We start from the raw sequence: 24,560 nt of genomic DNA on the forward strand, positions 1-24,560 counted from the left end.
TCTTTCTCTCTTTCCACACTCCAGCTCTCCGTTGAATTCTCGAATGTTTGCTGCCTGCGATTGGGCTGCCATTGGACCTGAGCCTTTCCCAGTGTCAGTGAGGAGGACTGTTTAAAACTAGGCCCCATATTAGAATACAAGCCTTTCACTTTCCCTCTGAATGCTGGGATACCTGGTCTCCACCACCTGCCGAGCCGCTCACGCTCCAGGAAACAGGAAACGAATCCCTTCTTTCCAGCTCCTTTCACCACCTCCGGACATCCCAATCAGCCAGTGAAGTATTCCTGAAGTGGGGTCACTGTTGTATTGTAGGAAACGCAGCAGCCAATTCATGCACAGCAAGATCCCACAAACAGCAATGTGATAATGACCCAGATAAGCTCTTGGTTGACAGATGAGTATTGGCCCAGGACACCAGGGAAAACTCCCCTGCTCTTCTTCCAAAACTGGCTCCCTCAGTACTGACCCTCCGACAGTGCGGCGCTCCCTCAATACTGACCCTCCGACAGTGCGGCGCTCCCTCAGTACTGACCCTCCGACAGTGCGGCGCTCCCTCAGTACTGACCCTCCGACAGTGCGGCACTCCCTCAGTACTGACCCTCCGACAGTGCGGCGCTCCCTCAGTACTGACCCTCCGACAGTGCGGCGCTCCCTCAGTACTGACCCTCCGACAGTGCGGCGCTCCCTCAGTCCTGACCCTCCGACAGTGCGGCGCTCCCTCAGTACTGACCCTCCGACAGTGCGGCGCTCCCTCAGTACTGACCCTCCGACAGTGCGGCGCTCCCTCAGTACTGACCCTCCGACAGTGCGGCGCTCCCTCAGTACTGACCCTCCGACAGTGCGGCACTCCCTCAGTACTGACCCTCCGACAGTGCGGCGCTCCCTCAGTACTGACCCTCCGACAGTGCGGCGCTCCCTCAGTACTGACCCTCCGACAGTGCGGCACTCCCTCAGTACTGACCCTCCGACAGTGCGGCGCTCCCTCAGTACTGACCCTCCGACAGTGCGGCACTCCCTCAGTATTGACCCCTCCGACAGTGCGGCACTCCCTCAGTACTGACCCTCCGACAGTGCGGCACTCCCTCAGTACTGACCCTCTGACAGTGCGGCACTCCCTCAGTACTGACCCTCCGACAGTGCGGCGCTCCCTCAGTACTGACCCCCCGACAGTGCGGTGCTCCGTCAGTACTGACCCTCCGACAGTGCAGCACTCCCTCAGTACTGACCCTCTGACAGTGCGGCACTCCCTCAGTACTGACCCTCCAACAGTGCAGCACTCCCTCAGTACTGACCCTCCAACAGTGCGGCACTCCCTCAGTACTGACCCTCCGACAGTGCAGCGCTCTCTCAGTACTGACCCTCCGACATTGCGGCACTCCCTCAGTACTGACCCTCCGACAGTGCGGCGCTCCCTCAGTACTGACCCTCCGACAGTGCGGCACTCCCTCAGTACTGACCCTCCGACAGTGCAGCACTCCCTCAGTACTGACCCTCCGACAGTGCAGCACTCCCTCAGTACTGAACCTCCGACAGTGTGGCACTCCCTCAGTACTGACCCTCCGACAGTGTGGCACTCCCTCAGTACTGACCCTCGGACAGTGCAGCACGATCTCACCGAGCTGTGTCGGCCAGGATTATGGGCTCAAGTCTCTGCAGTTTTGGCTCAAACCCATGAACTGAGAGGTGAGGTAGTGAGTGCTACCCTTTGAGCCTTGGCCGATCCTGGCGGGTGCTGCAATGTCACGCCTGCCATCATGAGATGTGTACAATGTGTTCGGTGAGTTGCAGGAAGCCTCGGTTGAATTTCCCCAGCCCCCCCAGTTTCCCTCCCCCAACAGTACCTCCAAATCGCTGTCCTCTGTCGGGGAGCTGCTGCTCGAGTCTGGGTTCGTCGCCTTGTCCAAGAGTTCGATTCCTTGGATTCTACTGAGTGCTTGATTGGCAAATGGGTGCTGGAATGAAAAGATATCAGTGTCAACATAGGCTCGGTACCAAATGGAGAATGGGGATGTTGTGGGGTGGGGTGGGGCAGCACCCATCCATTTAATGTAATGTAGCTTGTGGCGCGACTGCCGCCCATCATTTCGCCCTCACAAGTGGCAGGATATTCAACCATTGGTGACCCAATGGAATAGCAGAACATACTGGAGAGTCCACCCCTGTTCCTATGTTCCCATCCTACCCTCACCCAAACCCATACGCACTTTCCTGGGGTCACTGGCTGGCTGACCAGGAATCATTGAACAGTATCTTCCAGCACAGGAGGAGACCATTCGGCCCATCGAGCCTGTGCTGGCACTTTGAAAGATCTCTCCAATCAGTCCCACTCCCCACCCCCTGCTCTTTCCCCCACAGCCCTGCAAATTTCTCCTTTTCAAGTATTTATCCAATTCCCCTTCTTGAAAGTTACTATCGAATCTGCTTCCCTTTCAGGCAGCGCGTTCCAGATCATCATCATGATGAAAACTTCAATTCTCATCTTCCTTCCCTCTCCCCTTATTCTTTTGCCAACTACCTTTCATCAGTTTCTCCTTATTTACTCCAACAAAACCCTTCCTGATTTTGAACACCTCGATTAAATCTCCCCCTTAACCTTCTCTGCTCTAAGGAGAACAATCCCAGCTTCTCCCAGTCTCTCCACATTAACTGAAGTCCCTCATCCCTGGGAGCATTGCAGTAAATCTCATCCGCACCCTCCCCAAGGCCTTGAGATTTTTGGATGGAGTTGGAAGTGGCAGAGGAGATAACCCACGTTGGCCCAATGATCTGCTTCCCTTCTTGGGTTGGAATGGGGGGTTGGGGGGAGGTCCCTCACTTTGGGTTAGTGCCCAGCTGCGACCTCTAAGTTTAAGGGCCAACATTGAGACTTAGTCATGTATTTGTGTTCAGTCAAACCCCTTGACACAACGTAATTCCTCATTCATCAAACCAATGTTGATACCATTTATTATTTGCATTCCTTAGCCAGCCAGGTACCTGTAGGAGCTTCTCCGCAGTTGGCCTTTTCTTGGGATTTTTCCTCAGGCTCATCTTAACGAAATTGTGGCACTCTGAGGACCTGCGGATTGAAAGCATTGAGCAAGTGAGAGACTGGGGGTGATGCGAAGGCCCTGCCGATTGTGGCGGAGCTCAGTGTAGGAATGTAGTGGTTCATAATGATTATTGTGAGTTCACATTGCACAGTGAGAGCTGGTACCAGTAAAGGTGACCATGTACCTGTCACATTGTCCCAACTGGTTCACTAACTCCCCTTTAGGAAGGAAACCTGCTGTTTTTTTACCCAGTCTGGGGTAACTCCAGTCACCCAGTCTACATGGTTGAATCTTAACTGCCCTCTGAAGTGGCGCTAACAAGCCCCCCATGGGATGCACATTAAATGCTGTCTTTGACAGCAACATCCACATCCCAAGATATACAAGTCTCACTTCTTTACTGAGCTGTTGCGTTGAGCCACTTGCTGGGGAAGACTCGTGGCTGCAATGTAGCTCATTGTCCCCACCCCACAATGTGCCAAAGCAGGAACCATGAAGCATGTGGTGATGGGGCACTTACCATTTACATTTATCCTTCAGCTTTGGAGGTTGGAAATTACTCTTAGACATTAGCATCAACGCCCTGGGAGAACAGGAGAAGAGTGAGTCAAAGAACGTTATATATGTCCTTAAAAATTCATTCATTCGCAATGTCTCCAAGAACTAATTTTTAGAAATCACTCACTTGAACATACAAGTTACCAGTAAGAGTTGGGTTGGGTTGGATTGAATTGGGTTGGGTTGAGTTGAGTTTGATTGTGTTGAGTTGGGTTCAGTTTAATTGAGTTAGGTTGAGTTGGGTTTAATCGAGTTAGGTTGGGTTTGATTGAGTTAGGTTGAGTTGGGTTTAATCGAGTTAGGTTGGGTTTGATTGAGTTAGGTTGAGTTGGGTTGGGTTTGATTGAGTTAGGTTGGGTTTGATTGAGTTAGGTTGAGTTGGGTTTAATCGAGTTAGGTTGGGTTTGATTGAGTTAGGTTGAGTTGGGTTGGGTTTGATTGAGTTAGGTTGAGTTGGGTTGGGTTGAGTTGGGTTTGATTGAGTTAGGTTAAGTTGGGTAGGGTTGAGTTGGGTTTGATTGAGTTAGGTTGAGTTGGGTTTGATTGAGTTAGGTTGAGGTGGGTTTGATTGAGTTAGGTTGAGGTGGGTTGAGTTGAGTTGAGTTTAATTGAGTTAGGTTGAGTTGGGTTGGGTTGAGTTGAGTTTAATTGAGTTAGGTTGAGTTGGGTTGGGTTGAGTTGAGTTTAATTGAGTTAGGTTGAGTTGGGTTGGGTTGAGTTGCGTTTCATTGGTTTAGGTTGAGTTGGGTTTAATTGAGTTGGGTTTGGTTGAGTTGGGTTTGGTTAGGTTGGGTTGAGTTTAATTGAGTTAGGTTGTGTTGGGTTTGGTTGAGTTGGGTTTGGTTGAGTTGGGTTGAGTTGAGTTGGGTTTAATTGAGTTAGGTTGTGTTGGGTTTGGTTGAGTTGGGTTGAGTTGAGTTGGGTTTAATTGAGTTAGGTTGAGTTGGGTTTGGTTGAGTTGGGTTGAGTTGAGTTGAGTTTAATTGAGTTAGGTTGAGTTGGGTTTGGTTGAGTTGGGTTTGGTTGAGTTGAGTTTAATTGAGTTAGGTTGTGTTGGGTTTGGTTGAGTTGGGTTTGGTTGAGTTGGGTTTGGTTGAGTTGGGTTTGGTTGAGTTGAGTTTAATTGAGTTAGGTTGTGTTGGGTTTGGTTGAGTTGGGTTTGGTTGAGTTGGGTTTGGTTGAGTTGAGTTGAGTTGGGTTTGGTTGAGTTGGGTTTGGTTGAGTTGAGTTGAGTTTAATTGAGTTAGGTTGTGTTGGGTTTGGTTGAGTTGAGTTGGGTTTAATTGAGTTAGGTTGAGTTGGGTTTGGTTGAGTTGAGTTGAGTTTAATTGAGTTAGGTTGAGTTGGGTTTGGTTGAGTTGGGTTTGGTTGAGTTGGGTTGAGTTGAGTTGAGTTGGGTTTAATTGAGTTAGGTTGAGTTGGGTTTAATTGAGTTAGGTTGAGTTGGGTTTGGTTGAGTTGGGTTGAGTTGAGTTGAGTTTAATTGAGTTAGGTTGAGTTGGGTTTGGTTGAGTTGGGTTTGGTTGAGTTGAGTTTAATTGAGTTAGGTTGTGTTGGGTTTGGTTGAGTTGGGTTTGGTTGAGTTGGGTTTGGTTGAGTTGGGTTTGGTTGAGTTGAGTTTAATTGAGTTAGGTTGTGTTGGGTTTGGTTGAGTTGGGTTTGGTTGAGTTGGGTTTGGTTGAGTTGAGTTGAGTTGGGTTTGGTTGAGTTGGGTTTGGTTGAGTTGAGTTGAGTTTAATTGAGTTAGGTTGTGTTGGGTTTGGTTGAGTTGAGTTGGGTTTAATTGAGTTAGGTTGAGTTGGGTTTGGTTGAGTTGAGTTGAGTTTAATTGAGTTAGGTTGAGTTGGGTTTGGTTGAGTTGGGTTTGGTTGAGTTGGGTTGAGTTGAGTTGAGTTGGGTTTAATTGAGTTAGGTTGAGTTGGGTTTGATTGAGTTAAGTTGGGTTGAGTTAGTTTGGGTTGGCTCTGCCAACATGGGTCAGATGAAGGACCAGGAGCCATTACGCAGGACACCACAACTTGGGAAAGAGTGGGAGAGATGATGAGGTGATAGAGATCAGAAAGCTTCAAGCTGACGTTTCAAAAAGCCTGAGTTTGTGTTGGAACGATAAATGGTGCGGAGTCATTCCCAGCATTCTTGCTACTCATTTCTTCAGGGTCATCCTAACCTCATGGGGTGCAGGTCAAACATGGGGGGCTGCAGCTCTGCCAACTCGATGGCTGTGATGCCAACCGCCCAAATGTCACACTGCTGGTTGTAACCTCCTTTCTTCTCAACGGCTGCCACTTCTGGAGCCATCCTGTGTGGAAAAGGAGAGAGATGAACACATTGTGGTTATATAAACTGAAGTGAGATGGACGATGGATGAGAGACCTGCCAAATTCAAGGTCATATTTAGCAAATTTCACTCTCACAGCATTGGAACAATTGTTAATTTAGTGATGTCATGTATTTAATTTGAAGATTTCACGGTGTTACAACAAACTATGAAAATAATCTATATAAAGCAAAAAAAAGCAAGAGAATTACTCACCCTCCGACAGTGCGCACTCCCTCAGTACTCACCCTCCGACAGTGCGGCTCTCCCTCAGTACCGACCCCCCCGACAGTGCGGCACTCCCTCAGTACTGACCCTCCGACAGTGCGGCACTCCCTCAGTACTGACCCTCCGACAGTGCAGCACTCCCTCAGTACTGACCCTCCGACAGTGCGGCACTCCCTCAGTACTGACCCTCCAACAGTGCGGCACTCCCTCAGTACCGACCCCCCCGACAGTGCGGCACTCCCTCAGTACTGACCCTCTGACAGTGCGGCGCTCCCTCAGTACTGACCCTCCGACAGTGCGGCGCTCCCTCAGTACTGACCCTCCGACAGTGCGGCGCTCCCTCAGTACTGACCCTCCGACAGTGCGGCGCTCCCTCAGTACTGACCCTCCGACAGTGCGGCACTCCCTCAGTACTGACCCTCCGACAGTGCGGCACTCCCTCAGTACTGACCCCCCCGACAGTGCGACACTCCCTCAGTACTGACCCTCCGACAGTGCGGCACTCTCTCAGTACTGACCCTCCGACAGTGCGGCACTCCCTCAGTACTGACCCTCCGACAGTGCGGCACTCCCTCAGTACTGACCCTCCGACAGTGCGGCACTCTCTCAGTACTGATCCTCCGACAGTGCGGCACTCCCTCAGTACTGACCATCCGACAGTGCGGCACTCCCTCAGTACTGACCCTCCGACAGTGCGGCACTCCCTCAGTACTGACCCTCCGACAGTGCGGCCCTCCCTCAGTACTGACCCTCCGACAGTGCAGCGCTCCCTCAGTACTGACCCTCTGACAGTGCGGCACTCCCTCAGTACTGACCCTCCGACAGTGCGGCACTCCCTCAGTACTGACCCTCCGACAGTGCGGCACTCCCTCAGTACTGACCCTCCGACAGTGCGGCACTCCCTCAGTACTGACCCTCCGACAGTGCGGCCCTCCCTCAGTACTGACCCTCCGACAGTGCGGCACTCCCTCAGTACTGACCCACCGACAGTGCAGCAGCGGTGCTAAAACCTGGAGGTGTTGAGGTGACTATTTAGACGGAGTTTGTTTATTTACCAGTACGGGGTACCGATGAAAGATTTCCTCTTGCCCACTGAGGCTGTGAGTTCTGCTGAGACACCAAAATCAGCTGGAAATGATGGGAGAGAGAGAGAGACGGTTACTTTTTCCTTCTTTTGTTCCTGCTGCCATCCTGTGCCTCACTCTGCCCAATCTTCATTTGTGGGCTGCAGCTTATCCAAAACTTGCATACTATCTTGCACCAAGGCCCCTGAACCCAAGACCCCCTGTGTTTGCTGACCTACACTGGCTCCCCATCTGGGGAAGCCTTGAAGTTAAAATTCTCATCCTCGTGTTCAAATCCCTCCATGGTCTCCTCCAAAACTCTAAGATCCTCCAGCCCCTTCAATCCTCCCGATCTCTGTAACCTCCTCCAGCCCCTACAACCCTCCCTATCTCTGTAACCTCCTCCAGCCCCTTCAATCCTCCCGATCTCTGTAACCTCCTCCAGCCCCTACAACCCTCCCTATCTCTGTAACCTCCTCCAGCCCCTACAACCCTCCCTATCTCTGTAACCTCCTCCAGCCCCTACAACCCTCCCTATCTCTGTAACCTCCTCCAGCCCCGACAACCCTCCCTATCTCTGTAACCTCCTCCAGCCCCTACAACCCTCCCTATCTCTGTAACCTCCTCCAGCCCCTACAACCCTCCCTATCTCTGTAACCTCCTCCAGCCCCTTCAATCCTCCCTATCTCTGTAACCTCCTCCAGCCCCTACAACCCTCCCTATCTCTGTAACCTCCTCCAGCCCCTACAACCCTCCCTATCTCTGTAACCTCCTCCAGCCCCTACAACCCTCCCTATCTCTGTAACCTCCTCCAGCCCCGACAACCCTCCCTATCTCTGTAACCTCCTCCAGCCCCTACAACCCTCCCTATCTCTGTAACCTCCTCCAGCCCCTACAACCCTCCCTATCTCTGTAACCTCCTCCAGCCCCTTCAATCCTCCCGATCTCTGTAACCTCCTCCAGCCCCTACAACCCTCCCTATCTCTGTAACCTCCTCCAGCCCCTACAACCCTCCCTATCTCTGTAACCTCCTCCAGTCCCTACAACCCTCCCTATCTCTGTAACCTCCTCCAGCCCCTACAACCCTCCCTATCTCTGTAACCTCCTCCAGCCCCTACAAACATCCCTATCTCTGTAACCTCCTCCAGCCCCTACAACCCTCCGAGATCTCTGTGCTCCCTCCAATTCCAGCCTCTTGTCCATCCCCCGATTCCCATCACTCCACCATTGGCGGCCGTGCCTTCAGCTGCCTGGGGCCCTAAGCTCTGGAATTCCCTCCCTAAACCTCTCCGCCTCTCTCTCTCCTCCTTTAAGACGCTGCTTAAAAACCAACCTCTTTGACCGAGCTTTTGGACCTGGCTCCCATTCAACTGTCCTGGTGCCAACATTAATCTCTTAACCATCATCACTAAGGCAGATTATCGGTTATTTTTTGTGGGATCTTGCTGTGCACAAATTGGGGGCTGTGTTTCCTTCGTTGTCTGTGAGGGGCTTTGGGACATTCTGAGGGGGTGAAAGGAGCTGGGGAGACGGGAAACCTTCTCAATTTTGGATGGCACGTTGAGATAAACTGGGTTAAGGCCCTCTGCGTTGGGCCTGACTGTTGGGACGTCGGGCCTAGTTAGGGTTAAATCTGCAGCCTTTCCTTACAGTCGTTCCTGTACCCTGAGACTAAACCAACTCAGGAGCACGATGGGACCCAACAGACGCCCCCGTCTTCCTGTCCATCATCCTGTCAGACAAGACATTACATGTCCATTAAAAAGAAAGAGTTGCATTTCTTTAGTGACTTCAGGATGTCCCAAAGTGCCTCAAAGCCAGTGAAGTATTTTGTCTAGTGTGGTCACTGTTGTAATGTAGGAAACACGGCAGCCAATCTGTGCACAGCAAGATCCCACAAACAGCGATGTGATAATGACCCAGATCATCTGTTTTTAGTGATGTTGGTTGAGGGATAAATATTGTCCCCAGGACACCGGGGAGAACTCCCCTGCTCTTCTTCCAATAGTGGCCGTGGGATCTTTTACACCCACCCGAGAGGGCAGACGGGAGCCTCGGTTTAATGTCCCATCTGGGAGTGTCGGCCTGGATTATGGGGCTTAACCCCACAACCTACTGACCCAGAGGAGAGAGAGAGAGGGAGAGAAAGAGTTACCCACTGAGCTAGGGCTGACATCAGTAATCGCTTGTCGCTGAGACACACAAGATGTCCAATGGTGATGCCAGTGTGTTAATGGTGTGACCCTTAACCCTTCCTCCGTTCTCAGATCCAATATCAACTTTACCTCCCTAACCCTCAGCACCGAGAGGTTACATTAAATGTACAACACAGTCTTTTACCAGAAGCAGACATATCCCACCTAGTTTGACATCCCCTTGATCGGTCAACAGAATATTTGCACCCTAGGGTGGGGGAAAACAGAACAGGATGTTAAACACCAACATTTTTTCTTCTGGATTTCCCGTCGACTTCCCCACACCCCCATCCGGACCCCCTTCCTCTCCTGGAGACACCCACTCTCATTACAAACCAGGCAAACCTATCAGTTTCTTGTCCAAGGGGCTTGTTTACACGTCAGATCCCAGACAGCGGCGACTCATTGGTCTATTCAGCCATGTGAGTCTGCATGAAAACCAAGCCGAATCCTGTCCTCATCCAACAGAGCACAAGCATCCACTTACCAGTTCATTAGGTTCCAGAGAAGGTTAAGGGGGAGATTTAATCGAGGCGTTCAGAATCAGGAAGGGTTTTGCTGGAGTAAATAAGGAGAAACTGTTTCCGGTGGCAGGAGGGTCGGTAACCAGAGAGACACAGATTGAAGAGAATTGGTAAAAGAACCAGAGGGGGAGATGAGGAGAATTTTTTTTACACAGTGAGTTGTTGTGATCTGGAACGCGCTGCCTGAAAGGGCGGTGGAAGCAGATTCAATAGTAACTTTCAAAAGGGGAATTGGATAAATAGTTGAAACGGAGAAATTTACAGAGCTGTGGGGGAAAGAGCAGGGGGGAGTGGGACTGATTGGAGAGATCTTTCAAAGAGCCAGCACAGGGACGATGGGACGAATGGTCTGCTTTTGTGATCTATGATCCCAGTTAAGAATCAGGTGCAGGAACTATGGTTGTCTTTCCCCACCGAACTCGGGGGCAATGAGGATAACTCTAGCTCCTAACGCTGTAGACATCAGCAAGCAGAAACCAGCGCTGAGGAGATAGCTGGTGTTTGAGGTTCACTACTGACACAGGTGGGGCACTGAGACACCAGTGTCACAATCCCCAGGTTTACCTTAATATCTCGATGCATTTTCCCATTGCCATGAAGGTATTGCAGTCCCTTAAAAACACAAATTTATTTCAAATTATTTGTTAAATAGAATCACGTCACTTCTGAAAAAATATACAGCATAAGACAAATTTACACTGTCCCCATCAAACACTCCCAGGACAGGTACAGTACGGGGGGTTAGATACAGAGTAAAGCTCCCTCTACACTGTCCCCATCAAACACTCCCAGGACAGGTACAGTACGGGGGTTAGATACAGAGTAAAGCTCCCTCTACACTGTCCGCATCAAACACTCCCAGGACAGGTACAGTACGGGGGTTAGATACAGAGTAAAGCTCCCTCTACACTGTCCCCATCAAACACTCCCAGGACAGGTACAGTACGGGGGTTAGATACAGAGTAAAGCTCCCTCTACACTGTCCGCATCAAACACTCCCAGGACAGGTACAGTACGGGGGTTAGATACAGAGTAAAGCTCCCTCTACACTGTCCCCATCAAACACTCCCAGGACAGGTACAGTACGGGGGTTAGATACAGAGTAAAGCTCCCTCTACACTGTCCCCATCAAACACTCCCAGGACAGGTACATCACGGGGTTAGATACAGAGTAAAGCTCCAAAAAAAAGAGAAAGAAAAAAGAAAAAAAAGAAAAAAAAAAAAAAAATGGGGGTTAGATACAGAGTAAAGCTCCCTCTACACTGTCCGCATCAAACACTCCCAGGACAGGTACAGTACGGGGGTTAGATACAGAGTAAAGCTCCCTCTACACTGTCCACATCAAACACTCCCAGGACAGGTACAGCACGCCCCGCGTTGCCATCTGGCGGCGAGGGGAAACCCCGATGGAGGTCTCTCTACACGGGAGTCTTCCCGCTTTACATCGGGGACTTGGGGTGGAGGGTGCTGCACAGAGCAGTCCCGTGCACTAGACTTTGAAGCAGGTTCACAGACTCCCAGGCTGCCTGTACTTTCTGCGGCCTGGACGAGTCCGTGTTCCACGTTTATACGGAGTGTGCGAGGTTGCAGCCCCTATTTGAGTATCTGAAGGGGCTGCTCCTCAAATTCTGGCTGCACTTCAGTCCCACGCTCCTGATCTTTGGGCACCCAGTGCGGAGGGGCTTGGGCCGGGAGGATGATGGGCCTGGTCAAGGTGGCAATTCACAGGTCCAGGCTGCGGGCCGTCGGAGGTTCCGTCCTCCCCGATTGCCTGCCCCTCTTCCACGGTTACGTTCGCGCCCGGGTGTCCCTGGAGAAGGAGCACGCGGTGTCCGCCGGTACGATTGAGGCCTTCCGCGACCGGTGGGCACCGCAGGGACTGGAGTGCATTGTCGACGCCGAGAATGGTAATTTTAATTTGAGTTTTGTTTATTTCTGGTTTTAATAAAGTTATTTAAAAAAATATAAGTATGTTTATAAAGGGGGCCTGAGGAATAAGGGCCCCCTTGACATAGAATATATAAAAGGGGCCTGGGGTATAAAGGCCACCTTGGAAAAAAAGGAAGATTAAAAAAAACGGGGTTAGATACAGAGTAACGCTCCCTCTGCACTGTACCCCATCAAACAATACCTTCCCTAACTGGAAGCATTGTCCCTACCCCATCAAGATGTAGAGCCGAAATACCTGAAGAGTTTCTCTGCAGACGTAGGCAATCTGCTTCTCCGACAAGGGTCCTGTGACTGTCAAGAAAGGGTAAAACATGTTAGGAAGCAGTCAACAAAGTGCAGTGCAATATACAAAATGCAGTAGACTGTGTTCTATGTGTTAGTCATTGATTGGAGCAACTCCTGTGGAGAGCTACATCCCATCAATCATCCCATTCAATGATGACATTTTTGCACTCCCAAGATTCTCAAGAAAAGCTACACCATCCGAGACAAAGCAGCCCTAGGACTGCAGCGGTTCAAGAAGGCAGCTCACCACCACCTTCTCAAGGGCAATTAGGGATGGGTAATAAATGCTCCCCCCTTTCACTGCCGAAGCCCTGATAGAAACTGCTCACGTTGGTAAATGTCCTGTAATGATCCTCCCCCGCAATACTCCATGCAGATCCACATCCTGTTACTCCTGGGGAAAACAGAACACAAGAGACACAAGTTAACTGCCAGCCCGGCTCTGCTGTCTGTCTCTCTCTCGCGATTCCGGTCAGTTAGCACCAGGGGATTGCTCGCTGACCGAACACCGCGACACTTCACAGATTCAGACTGCTCGGAAGAGGCCATTCGGCCCGCCACACCCGTGACAGCACTCGGAAAGAACGGTCCAATTCCGTCCAGCACGTTATCAGTCCAGGTTCAGGGGGTTGGCATTCTGCCTCTCCGCTCAGTCAGAGGGGCGTGGGCTCGACCCCCACACCAGAGACGGGAGCCCCATAATCCAGGCTGACACTCTCGGTGCCTGTACTGAGGGAGCGCCGCACTGTCGGAGGGTCAGTGCTGAGGGAGCGCCACACTGTCGGAGGGTCAGTACTGAGGGAGTGCCGCACTGTCGGAGGGTCAGTACTGAGGAGTGCCGCACTGTCGGAGGGTCAGTACTGAGGGAGTGCCGCACTGTCGGAGGGTCAGTACTGAGGGAGTGCCGCACTGTCAGAAGGTCAGTACTGAGGGAGTGCCGCACTGTCGGGGGGTCAGTACTGAGGGAGTGCTGCACTGTCGGAGGGTCAGTACTGAGGGAGTGCCGCACTGTCGGAGGGTCAGTACTGAGGGAGTGCCGCACTGTCGGAGGGTCAGTACTGAGGAGTGCCGCACTGTCGGAGGGTCAGTACTGAGGAGTACCGCACTGTTGGAGGGTCAGTACTGAGGGAGTGCCGCACTGTCGGAGGGTCAGTACTGAGGGAGTGCCGCACTGTCAGAAGGTCAGTACTGAGGGAGTGCCGCACTGTCGGAGAGTCAGTACTGAGGGAGCGCTGCACTGTCGGAGGGTCAGTACTGAGGGAGTGCCGCACTGTCGGAGAGTCAGTACTGAGGGAGCGCCGCACTGTTGGAAGGGTCAGTACTGAGGGAGTGCCACACTGTCGGAGAGTCAGTACTGAGGGAGTGCTGCACTGTCGGAGGGTCAGTACTGAGGGAGTGCCGCACTGTTGGAAGGGTCAGTACTGAGGGAGTGCCACAGTGTCGGAGGGTCAGTACTGAGGGAGTGCCGCACTGTTGGAGGGTCAGTACTGAGGGAGCGCCGCACTGTCGGAGGGTCAGTACTGAGGGAGTGCCGCACTGTTGGAGGGTCAGTACTGAGGGAGCGCCGCACTGTCGGAGGGTCAGTACTGAGGGAGTTCCGCACTGTTGGAGGGTTAGTTCTGAGGGAGTGCCGCACTTTCGGAGAGTCAGTACTGAGGGAGTGCTGCACTGTCGGAGGGTCAGTACTGAGCGAGTGCTGCACTGTCGGAGAGTCAGTACTGAGGGAGCGCCGCACTGTTGGAAGGGTCAGTACTGAGGGAGTGCCACACTGTCGGAGAGTCAGTACTGAGGGAGTGCCGCACTGTCAGAGGGTCAGTACTGAGGGAGCGCCGCACGGTTGGAAGGGTCAGTACTGAGGGAGTGCCACACTGTCGGAGGGTCAGTACTGAGGGAGTGCCGCACTGTCAGAGGGTCAGTACTGAGGGAGTGCCACACTGTCAGAGGGTCAGTACTGAGGGAGCGCTGCACTGTCAGAAGTGCTGTCGTTCGGATGAGAGGTTAAACCGAGGTGCCCAGACACACTCACTGGACAACGATCAGGAATTCTGGCTCTATCAGCCCCCACTTCCCGAAACCCCAGGGGTACCGTGGAGATTCGGGAAAGGAATTGTTTGCCACGAGGCCTAAGAGAAGGGGAGGATTTTAAGGAAAAGATGAATCTCAGGCTTGTTGCCAAATATTCCCACACAGCCGGGGTGGGGGGGAGGGGAGGGCGGTTTGGCGGTGACTGGTGGGAGGTACATCAGAATGTTACTCACCTGTAGTAACTGGCAAAGAAGGCTACAATATTCTGATGTTTACAGCCCTTCATCATGGTAATCTCCAGCTGAAGAGAGGATATATCATCACCTGAGGAGAGAACAGGATTAACATACATCCATTATTACTGATCCACAATAGGGCAGTAATAGTCGGGGATTTTAATTACCCCGATATTAACTGGGATAGTTTTAGTGTGAAAGGAATTGAGGGAGCAGAATTCTTGAGGTGCATTCAGGAGAACTTTCTTGTCCACTCCAACAAGAGAAGGTGCAGTTTTAGGCTTAGTTGTAGGAAATGAAGCTGGGCAGGTGGAAGGAGTGGCAGTGGGAGAGCATTTTGGTAGTAGTGATCATAATTCAGTCAGTTCTAACATAATGATGGAAACGGACAGAGATAGAACAGGAGTTAGAGTTCTCAATTGGGGCAAGGCCAATTTTACTAAACTGAGGAGTGATTTAGTGAAAGTGGATTGGAAACAGCTATTTGAAGGTCAATCAGTGTCAGAACAGTGAAAGGCATTCAAAGGGGAGATTCAAGGGGTTCAGGGTAAACATGTTCCCACAAAGAAAAAGGGTGAGATGGCCAAATCTAGAGCCCCATGGATGTCAAGGAGCCTACAGGGTAAGACAAGGTAGAAAAGAAAAGCTAATGTCCGACAGCGAGAACTCAATACTACAGAAAGCTGAGAGGAGCAGAGAAAGTGGAGGAGTGAAATCAAATAGGAAATTAGGAAAGCAAAGAGAGGGCATGAAAGAATATTGGCAAGTAAAATCAAAGTGAACCCAATGATGTTTTATCAATACATTAAGAGTATGAGGAGAACTAAGGAGAGAGTAGGGCCCATAAAAGATCAAAAAGGGAACCTATGTGTCGGGGTGAAAGATGTTGGTGTGGTTCTTAATGAATACTTTGCGTCTATCTTCACAAAAGAGGGGGACGATGAAGATATTGTGAAGTATTGGATGTGATAAACATGGGGAGAGAGGAAGTATTAATGGGATTAGTATCCCTGAAAATTGATAAATCACCAGGGCCGGATGAAATGTACCCTAGGCTGTTAAAAGAAGCAAGAGAGGAAATAGCAGAGGGTCTGACCATCATTTTCCAGTCCTCACTGGATACAGGTGTGGTGCCGGAGGATTGGAGAATTGCTAACATTGTACCTCTGTTTAAAAGGGGAGTGAAGGATAGACCGATTTAATTACAGGCCAGTCAGTCTAACCTCAGTCGTGAACAAATTATTGGAATCTATTCTGAGAGACAGGATAAACTGTCACTTAGAAAGGTACAGGTTAATCAAGGACAGTCAGTGTGGATTTGTTAAGGGAAGATCTTGTTTGACCAACTTGAAGAAGTAACAAGGAAGATAGATGAGGGTAGTGCAGTTGATGTGGTCTACATGGATTTTTGCATGGCTTTTGACAAGGTCCAACATGGCAGACTGGTAAAAAAAATAACATCCCATGGGATCCAGGGAAAGGCAGCAAAATTGGCTCAGTGGCAGGAAACAAATGGTAATTGTTGACGGGTGTTTTAGTGACTGGAGAGCTGTTTCCAGTGGTGTTCCGCAAGGCTCAGTACTCGGTCCCCTGCTATTTGTGGTGTATATTAACAATTTGGATGTAAATGTAGGGGACATGATCAAGAAGTTTGCAGACGACACAAAGATTGACCGTGTGGTAGATAGCGAGGAGGATAGCTGTAGGCTGCAGGAAGATATTGATGGTCTGGTCAGATGGGCAGAAATGTGGCAAATGGAATTTGATTTTGATTTAGAGATACAGCACTGAAACAGGCCCTTCGGCCCACCGAGTCTGTGCCGACCATTAACCACCCATTTATACTAATCCTACACTAATCCCATATTCCTACCACATCCTCACCTGTCCCTATATTCCCCTACCACCTACCTATACCAGGGGCAATTTATAATGGCCATTTTACCTATCAACCTGCAAGTCTTTTGGCTGTGGGAGGAAACCAGAGCACCCGGAGGAAACCCACGCAGACACAGGGAGAACTTGCAAACTCCACACAGGCAGTACCCAGAATTGAACCCGGGTCGCTGGAGCTGTGAGGCTGCGGTGCTAACCACTGCACCGCCCCTTCAACCTGGAGAAGTGTGAGGTGATGCATTTGGGGAGGTCAAACAAGGCAAAGGAATACACGATTAATGGTAAAGTACTGAGAAGTGTAGAGGAAGTGAGGGATCTTGGAGTGAATGTCCACAGATCCCTGAAAGTAGCAGGACAGGTTGATAAGGTGGTTAAGAAGGCAAATGGAATCCTTTCCTTTATTAGCCGAGGTACAGAATATAAGAGCAGAGAGGTTATTCTGGAACTGTATAACTCATTGGTTAGGCCACAACTTGAGTACTGTGTGCAGTTCTGGTCACCTCATTACAGAAAGGATGTAATTGCACTAGAGAGGGGACAGAGGAGATTTACGAGGATGTTGCCGGGACTGGAAAAATGCAGCTATGAGGAAAGATTGGATAGGCTGGGGTTGTTCTCCTTGGAACAGAGAAGGCTGAGGGGCGATCTGATTGAAATGTACAAAATTGTGAGGGGCCTGGATAGAGTGGAGGTGAAGGGTCGATTCACCTTAGCAGAGAGGTCAGTGATGAGGGGGCAGGGATTTAAAGTGATTGGTAGAAAAATCAGAGGGGAGATGAGGAAAATGTTTTTAACCCAGAGGGTGGTGATGGTCTGGAACCCACTGCCTGAAAGGGTAGTTGAGGCAGAGACCCTCAACTCATTCAAAAGGAGTCTGGATATGCATCTCAAGTGCTGTAATCTGCAGGGCTACGGACCAAATGATGGAAGGTGGGATTAGAATAGGTGGATTGTTTTTCAGCCGGCACAGACACGATGGGCCAAGTGGCCTCTTTCTGTGCCTTAAACTTTCTCTGATTCTATTATTATTCTACTACTGAAAAAGTGGTGGTGAGCTGCCTTCTTGAACCGCTGCAGTCCGTGTGAGGTAGATACACCCACAGTGCTGTTAGGAAGGGAGTTCCAGGATTTTGACCCAGCGACAGTGAAGGAATGATGATATCAGTCCGGGATAACACTCTAACTGTGAGAAACCCCGGGCGTAGAAACTCAGTTCATTCTTTCAACCTGGGACAGTCTGTGGAACTAGTTGACTGGTCACCTGGTTGAGTTGTACCCTAGTTGATTAATATTCTAGTAGGCTGGTAACTTGGTTGACTGGTATCCAAGTAGCACAAGCAAAATGCTGGAAATAGAAAATGCTGGAAATACTCAGCAGGTCTGGCAGCATCTGTGGAGAGAGAAACAGAGTTAACGTTTCAGGTTCATGAGCTCTTCTTGTAACTGGGAGAAGTGTGACGTGTGACAGGAGTGGAGTACAGAGTCAGGGATAGGGGAAAAGGGGAGGTCTGTGATAGGGTGGAAGCAAGGAGAGATTAAATGACACAAGGGATGATGGTGCAAGGCGAACAGAGATGGTAATGGAACAAGGAAAGAAACAGGAGATAGGTTTAAGGGGATGTGTAAATGGCAACAGCAGACCCATTACCAGCATCACCGTCCAAAAACACAAAAAAAAGGGAAGAGTGGTTATGATGTGAAATTGTTGTACTCAACGTTGAATCTAAAAGGCTGCAAAGTGCCTAAACAAAAAATAGGGTGCTGTTCCTCGAGCTTGTGTTGAGCTTCACAGGCACCCACAGGAGGCTGAGGATTGAGAGGTTAGCGTGAGAGCAGGGTGGTGAATTAAAATGACAGGTGACCGGAAGCTCAGGGTCCTGCTTGCGGACTGAGCGGAGGTGTTCCGCAAAGCGGTCACCCAGTCTGCGTTTGGTCTCCCCAGTGTAGAGGAGACTGCATTGTGAGCAGCAAATACAGTATACTACATTGAAAGAAGTACACTGTCTCACCTGGAAGCGGTGTTTGGGGCCATGGGATGGTGAGGAGAGAGGAGGTAAAAACAGGTATTGTATCTCCTGCGATTGTATGGAAAGGTGCCATGGGAAAGGGAGGGAGTGTTGGGGTAGTTGAGGAGTGGACCAGGGTGTCGCGGAGGGAACGATCCGTTCGGAATGCTGACAGGGGAAGGGAGGGGAAGATGCGTTTGGTAGTGGCATCAAGCTGGAGGTGGCGGAAATGGCGGAGGATGATCCTTTGGATATGGAGGCTGATGGGGTGGAAAGTGAGGACAAGGGGAACCCTGTCACCAATCTGAGAGGGAGGGGAAGGGGTGAGGGTAGAGGTGCGGGAAATGGGCCGGACACGGTTGAGGGCCCTGTCAACCACGTTGGTTGGTGGTGGGGGGAATCATCGGCCGAGGAAAAAGGAAGACATATTGGAAATGCTGTTGTCTAAGGTAGCATCATCCGAAGAGATGTGACAGAGAAACTGGGAGAATGGAATGGAGTCCTTACAGGAGGTAGGGTGTGAAGAAGTGTAGTCGAGGTAGCTGTGAGAGTCGATGGGTTTATAATGGATATTAGTAGACAACCTATCCCAGAGATGGAGACAGAGAAGTCGAGGAAGGGAAGGGAAGTGTCGGAGATGGACCATGTAAAGGTGAGAGAAGGGTGGAAATTAGGAGCAAAGTTGATAAAGTTTTCCAGTTCGGGGCGGGAGCAGGAAACGGCACCGATACAGTCATCAATGTACCGGAAAAAGAGTTGGGGGAGGGGGCCTGAGTAGGACTGGAACAAGGAATGTTCGACATATCCCACAAAAAGACAGGCATAACTAGGACCCATGTGGGTACCCATAGCAACACCTTTTACTTGAAGGAAGTGAGTGGAGTTGAATGAGAAGTTGTTTAATGTGAGAACAAGTTCAGCCAGGCGGAGGAGGGTGGTGGTGGATGGGGACTGGTTGGGCCTCTGTTCAAGGAAGAAGCGGAGAGCCCTCAAACTGTCCTGGTGGGGGGGATGGAGGTGCAGAGAGATTGGACATCCCTTGTGAAGAGGAGGCGGTTAGGGCCGGAAAACTGTTAAAAGTTTCAGAATGCATCGGAAAAGTCAAGGATGTAGCTGGGAAGAGACTGGAGAAGGGGAGAAAAAATAGTGTCGGGACAGGAAGAAATCAGTGCCAAGGGGCTGCGGCAGGCTGAAACGATGGGTGTACCGGCACAGTCCTGTACTGGTTAGTAAACAGTTTACTGTTAACCTGGTTGAGTTATTCCCGAGTTGACTGGTATCCCAGGTGATGAGAACTCTAGTTGAGTGATGTCTCGACTGATTGCCAACTTACCAGGATCCAGTTTGATGATCTTGATGGCTGATAGCTCGCTACTCTGTGTGTTCCGAGCCTGCAGAAAGGAAGGGATTATAATCAACATCAGGACCTGAAATTGTCATCCATCCTGTACATCAGGATGATACAGTGGGACAACAGGTCATCTCACAGCGTGGGACCCGGTGAGGGGCCACGATCCGCGATACAGACACGTCAAACACGAGAAAGACCAAAGAGAAAGAATTGCAACATCCACACGACATCTCACAGGCAATCCATGACGTTTTTCAACTATAGTAACGGGGACAATTTGTGCACAGAATGATCCCACATATGAATGACCAACCGGATCGTCTGTTTTTTAGTGATGTTGGTTGAGGGATAAATATTGGCCCCAGGACACCGGGGAGAACTCCCCTGCTCTTCTTCCAATAGTGGCCGTGGGATCTATTGCACCCACCCGAGAGGGCAGACGGGGGCCTCGGTTTAATGTCTCATCTGAAAGACGGCACCTCCGACAGTGCGGCACTCCCTCAGTACTGACCCTCCGACAGTGCGGCGCTCCCTCAGTACTGACCCTCCGACAGTGCGGCGCTCCCTCAGCACTGACCCTCCAACAGTGCGGCACTCCCTCAGTACCGACCCTCCGACAGTGCGGCGCTCCCTCAGTACTGACCCTCCGACAGTGCGGCACTCCCTCAGAAATGATCCTCTGACAGTGCAGCGCTCCCCCAGTACTGACCCTCCGACAGTGCGGCACTCCCTCAGTACTGACCCTCCGACAGTGCAGCACTCCCTCAGTACTGACCCATCTGACAGTGCGGCACTCCCTCAGTACTGACCCTCCGACAGTGCAGCGCTCCCCCAGTACTGACCCTCCGACAGTGCGGCACTCCCTCAGTACTGACCCTCCGACAGTGCAGCACTCCCTCAGTACTGACCCTCCGACAGTGCGGCACTCCCTCAGTACTGACCCTCCGACAGTGCAGCACTCCCTCAGTACTGACCCTCCGACAGTGCGGCACTCCCTCAGTACTGACCCTCCGACAGTGCGGCACTCCCTCAGTACTGACCCTCCGACAGTGCGGCACTCCCTCAGTACTGACCCTCCGACAGTGCGGCGCTCCCTCAGTACTGACCCTCCGACAGTGCGGCGCTCCCTCAGTACTGACCCTCCGACAGTGCGGCGCTCCCTCAGCACTGACCCTCCGACAGTGCGGCGCTCCCTCAGTACTGACCAACCTCCATAAACCTGAACTCATCTGAAACTCTGCTACCCCATATCCTAACGCTAATCCATTTGCCCGTCACCCCCTGTGCTCGCTGACCTACACAGCCTCCCGGTCCGGCAACACCTCAATTTTAAAATTCTCATCCTCGTGTTCAAAGCCCTCCATGGCCTCCTCACCCCCTCCCTATCTCTGTGACCTCCTCCAGCCTCTACAACCCTCCCTATCTCTGTGACCTCCTCCAGCCCCTACAACCCTCCCTATCTCTGTAACCTCCTCTAGCCCCTACAACCCTCCCTCTCACTGTAACCTTCTCCAGCCCCTACAACCCTCCCTATCTCTGTAACCTCCTCCCACCCCTACAACCCTCCCTATCTCTGTAACCTCCTCCAGCCCCTACAACCCTCCCTCTCACTGTAACCTCCTCCAGCCCCTACAACCCTCCCTATCTCTGTAACCTCCTCCAGCCCCTGCAACTCTCCCTATCTCTGTAACTACCTCCAGCCCCAACAACCCTCCCCATCTCTGTAACCTCCTCTAGCCCCTACGACTCTCCCTATCTCTGTAACCTCTTCCAGCCCCTGCAACCCTCCCTATCTCTGTAACTACCTCCAGCCCCTACAACCCTCCCTATCTCTGTAACCTCCCCCAGCCCCTACAACTCTCCGAGATCTCTGCGCTCCCTCCAATTCCGACCTCTTGTCCATCCCCCGATTCCCATCGCTCCACCATTGGCGGCCGTGCCTTCAGCTGCCTGGGGCCCTGAGCTCTGGAATTCCCTCCCTAAACCTCTCCGCCTCTCTCTCTCCTCCTTTAAGACGCTCCTTAAAACCGACCTCTTTGACCGAGCTTTTGGTCGCCTGTCCCTTATTTCTCCTACTGTGGCTCGGGGTCAAATTCTGTCTGATGTACGCTCCTGTGAAGCACCTTGGGGATGTTTTACTAGATAAATGCAGGATTTTGTTGAGAAGACCACTGATTACAATTGCCAACCTCTTTTAAGCCATCTCCAATATTATTACGAGAGACAAACCAGAGACTTTAAACTCTTATTGGAATGCCTCCTGTGGTTTATGTCTCTGGGTTGGATTTACTTACAGCTGGTCTGCTGGCGATGGGTCTGCAAACCCTGGGTGAATGCTGCAGGGGCTGGTACCCGAATACTCTCGCAGCAACAGCAAGCGACAATAACAGGAAGAAGTTCAACCTTGTTGTGTAGTGGATGAGACTGCCGGTCGTGAGGCTGTGTGCAGGCTCATGTCACAGAGAGGAAGGGTTTGCACCATCACAGTCTGCACACTTGAGATACGGCCCAAGACGGGGTCAAAACAAATCCGAGACTGCCCTCCTCTCTGTCTGTCTGTCTGGCTCTCTCTCCCTCAGGATTTCTGGAGAGAGCTGCGTGGGTCACAGGCAGGGACTGGCTGTTGGCCAAATGAATACTTGTTTCTCAGAAGGAGAAGAAAAGACTGCTTGAAAAGCACCTCTTCAACGCAAGAATGAGTCACCTCTTCACACCTGCCCCGCCCCTGACAACAACTTTATAAAAAAAGTGTTGCCTCATCTTGCACTGATGGGAGTCGGTTCCTGAAATCTACAGCGTGTCCTCCCCACCACTGGACCGAAAAGACCCAACCACTGTTTTGAGAATAGAAAAAGAGCAGGGATGTTGTCCCCCGTCTCCTGGACAGTATTTAACCCTCAAGCAAGCTTCAAAAACACAGATCATCTGGGTCATTATCACATCGCTCTTTGTGGGATCTTGCTCTGTTTCCCACATTACCAAAGAATACTTCATTGGCTGTAAATTGCTTTGGGATATCCTGAGGCTAATACTGTACCTGTCCTGGGGAGTGTTTGATGGGGGACAGTGTAGAGGGAGCTTTACTCTGTATCTAACCCCCGTACTGTACCTGTCCTGGGAATGTTTGATGGGGGACAGTGTAGAGGGAGCTTTACTCTGTATCTAACCCCGTACTGTACCTGTCCTGGGAGTGTTTGATGGGGACAGTGTAGAGGGAGCTTTACTCTGTATCTAACCCCCGTACTGTACCTGTCCTGGGAATGTTTGATGGGGGACAGTGTAGAGGGAGCTTTACTCTGTATCTAACCCCGTACTGTACCTGTCCTGGGAGTGTTTGATGGGGACAGTGTAGAGGGAGCTTTACTCTGTATCTAACCCCCGTACTGTACCTGTTCTGGGAGTGTTTGATGGGGGACAGTGTAGAGGGAGCTTTACTCTGTATCTAACCCCCGTACTGTACCTGTTCTGGGAGTGTTTGATGGGGGACAGTGTAGAGGGAGCTTTACTCTGTATCTAACCCCCGTACTGTACCTGTCCTGGGAATGTTTGATGGGGGACAGTGTAGAGGGAGCTTTACTCTGTATCTAACCCCCGTACTGTACCTGTCCTGGGAGTGTTTGATGGGGGACAGTGTAGAGGGAGCTTTACTCTGTATCTAACCCCCGTACTGTACCTGTTCTGGGAGTGTTTGATGGGGGACAATGTAGAGGGAGCTTTACTCTGTATCTAACCCCCGTACTGTACCTGTTCTGGGAGTGTTTGATGGGGACAGTGTAGAGGGAGCTTTACTCTGTATCTAACCCCCGTACTGTACCTGTCCTGGGAGTGTTTGATGGGGGACAGTGTAGAGGGAGCTTTACTCTGTATCTAACCCCCGTACTGTACCTGTCCTGGGAGTGTTTGATGGGGACAGTGTAGAGGGAGCTTTACTCTGTATCTAACCCCCCGTACTGTACCTGTCCTGGGAGTGAGTTTGATAGGAAATGGAGAATGTTGTGTTCTGCACACTGACATCCTGTTTGTCTGCGACACAGAGGAAGCTTCCTGAGCGAGAGATGTTTGAATGGCCTGTGTTTCACACGGTCACAAACTGAGAATCTGAGGGTGGTACTCAAGAGTCCCTGAGAGATAAGCTCCTTTGCCAGCATTTGCTGCGGGTTTCCTGTGCTGTGCAAACCCAGCAGAATAGGGCAGTTTGCACTGTGTGAGGCATTGCACTGCTCAGACCCCTGAGCTTTCACACAAACCCTTCTTTCCTTTAACAATTAGACAACACAGGAGGAGGCCCATTCAGCCCATCGAGCCTGTGCTGGCTCTCTGAAAGATCTCTCCAATCAGTCCCACTCCCCCGCTGCTCTTTCCCCCACAGCTCTGTAAATTTCTCCTTTTCAACTATTTATCCAATTCCCCTTTTGAAAGTTACTATTGAATCTGCTTCCACCGCCCTTTCAGGCAGCGCGTTCCAGATCACAACAACTCACTGTGTAAAAAAAATTCTCCTCATCTCCCCCTCTGGTTCTTTCTGCATTCATCTTCCAATTCCGCTCTCTCACTAACCAATTGAGACTATCACTCAGTGTTTACCCTGTGAGAATCTGATCAGAGTTTCCCTCAGCAATCTGAGCCTCAGTGCAAGCACATCTCGGGCCGTAGAATCCGAGGCCTCCGGGGAGCAGTTCTTGAATTTTCAGGGCGTTGGGGGCAGAGAACGGGGAACACGCAGGCTGCCTAGTAACAGCCCATCAGGCTCCTTTCGGAGCTCATTAACGGCCCAGGCATGGAGGAAGGCAAGTTTTAAATCTGCTGCATGTTAGCGCACAGCACGTCGGGGGGGGGGGGTCGCCCCGGGATTGAAATGACATTTGAGGGTCCGACCAGCTGCACCGTCACTCG

At 51.1% G+C, this 24,560-nt stretch overlaps 1 protein-coding gene across 4 annotated transcripts in view; it reads right to left on the reverse strand.

Annotated features, from left to right (window-relative positions):
- The window catches only part of LOC137355848 (mitogen-activated protein kinase kinase kinase kinase 2-like), a 107,846-nt gene that overhangs the window by 55,944 nt on the left and 27,342 nt on the right, over positions 1-24,560 (reverse strand). For 3 of the 4 annotated variants that reach the window (XM_068021433.1, XM_068021432.1, XM_068021431.1), the window contains exons 2-12: positions 19,650-19,707; positions 14,412-14,502; positions 12,483-12,547; positions 12,104-12,159; positions 10,483-10,530; positions 9,560-9,602; positions 7,191-7,263; positions 5,758-5,889; positions 3,553-3,615; positions 2,977-3,058; positions 1,842-1,952 (exon numbers count right to left, since the gene is read on the reverse strand). In XM_068021433.1, the coding sequence (XP_067877534.1) occupies positions 1,842-1,952; positions 2,977-3,058; positions 3,553-3,615; positions 5,758-5,889; positions 7,191-7,263; positions 9,560-9,602; positions 10,483-10,530; positions 12,104-12,159; positions 12,483-12,547; positions 14,412-14,502; positions 19,650-19,707 (822 nt within the window). Of the gene's footprint in view, positions 1-1,841; positions 1,953-2,976; positions 3,059-3,552; positions 3,616-5,757; positions 5,890-7,190; positions 7,264-9,559; positions 9,603-10,482; positions 10,531-12,103; positions 12,160-12,482; positions 12,548-14,411; positions 14,503-19,649; positions 19,708-21,961; positions 21,985-24,560 lie in introns of those variants that run through there. The other variant, XM_068021434.1, reaches the window with a different exon arrangement.

Source organism: Heterodontus francisci, chromosome 44, assembly GCF_036365525.1.
Source record: "Heterodontus francisci isolate sHetFra1 chromosome 44, sHetFra1.hap1, whole genome shotgun sequence".
In the NCBI taxonomy this organism is placed as follows: Eukaryota; Metazoa; Chordata; class Chondrichthyes; order Heterodontiformes; family Heterodontidae; genus Heterodontus; species Heterodontus francisci.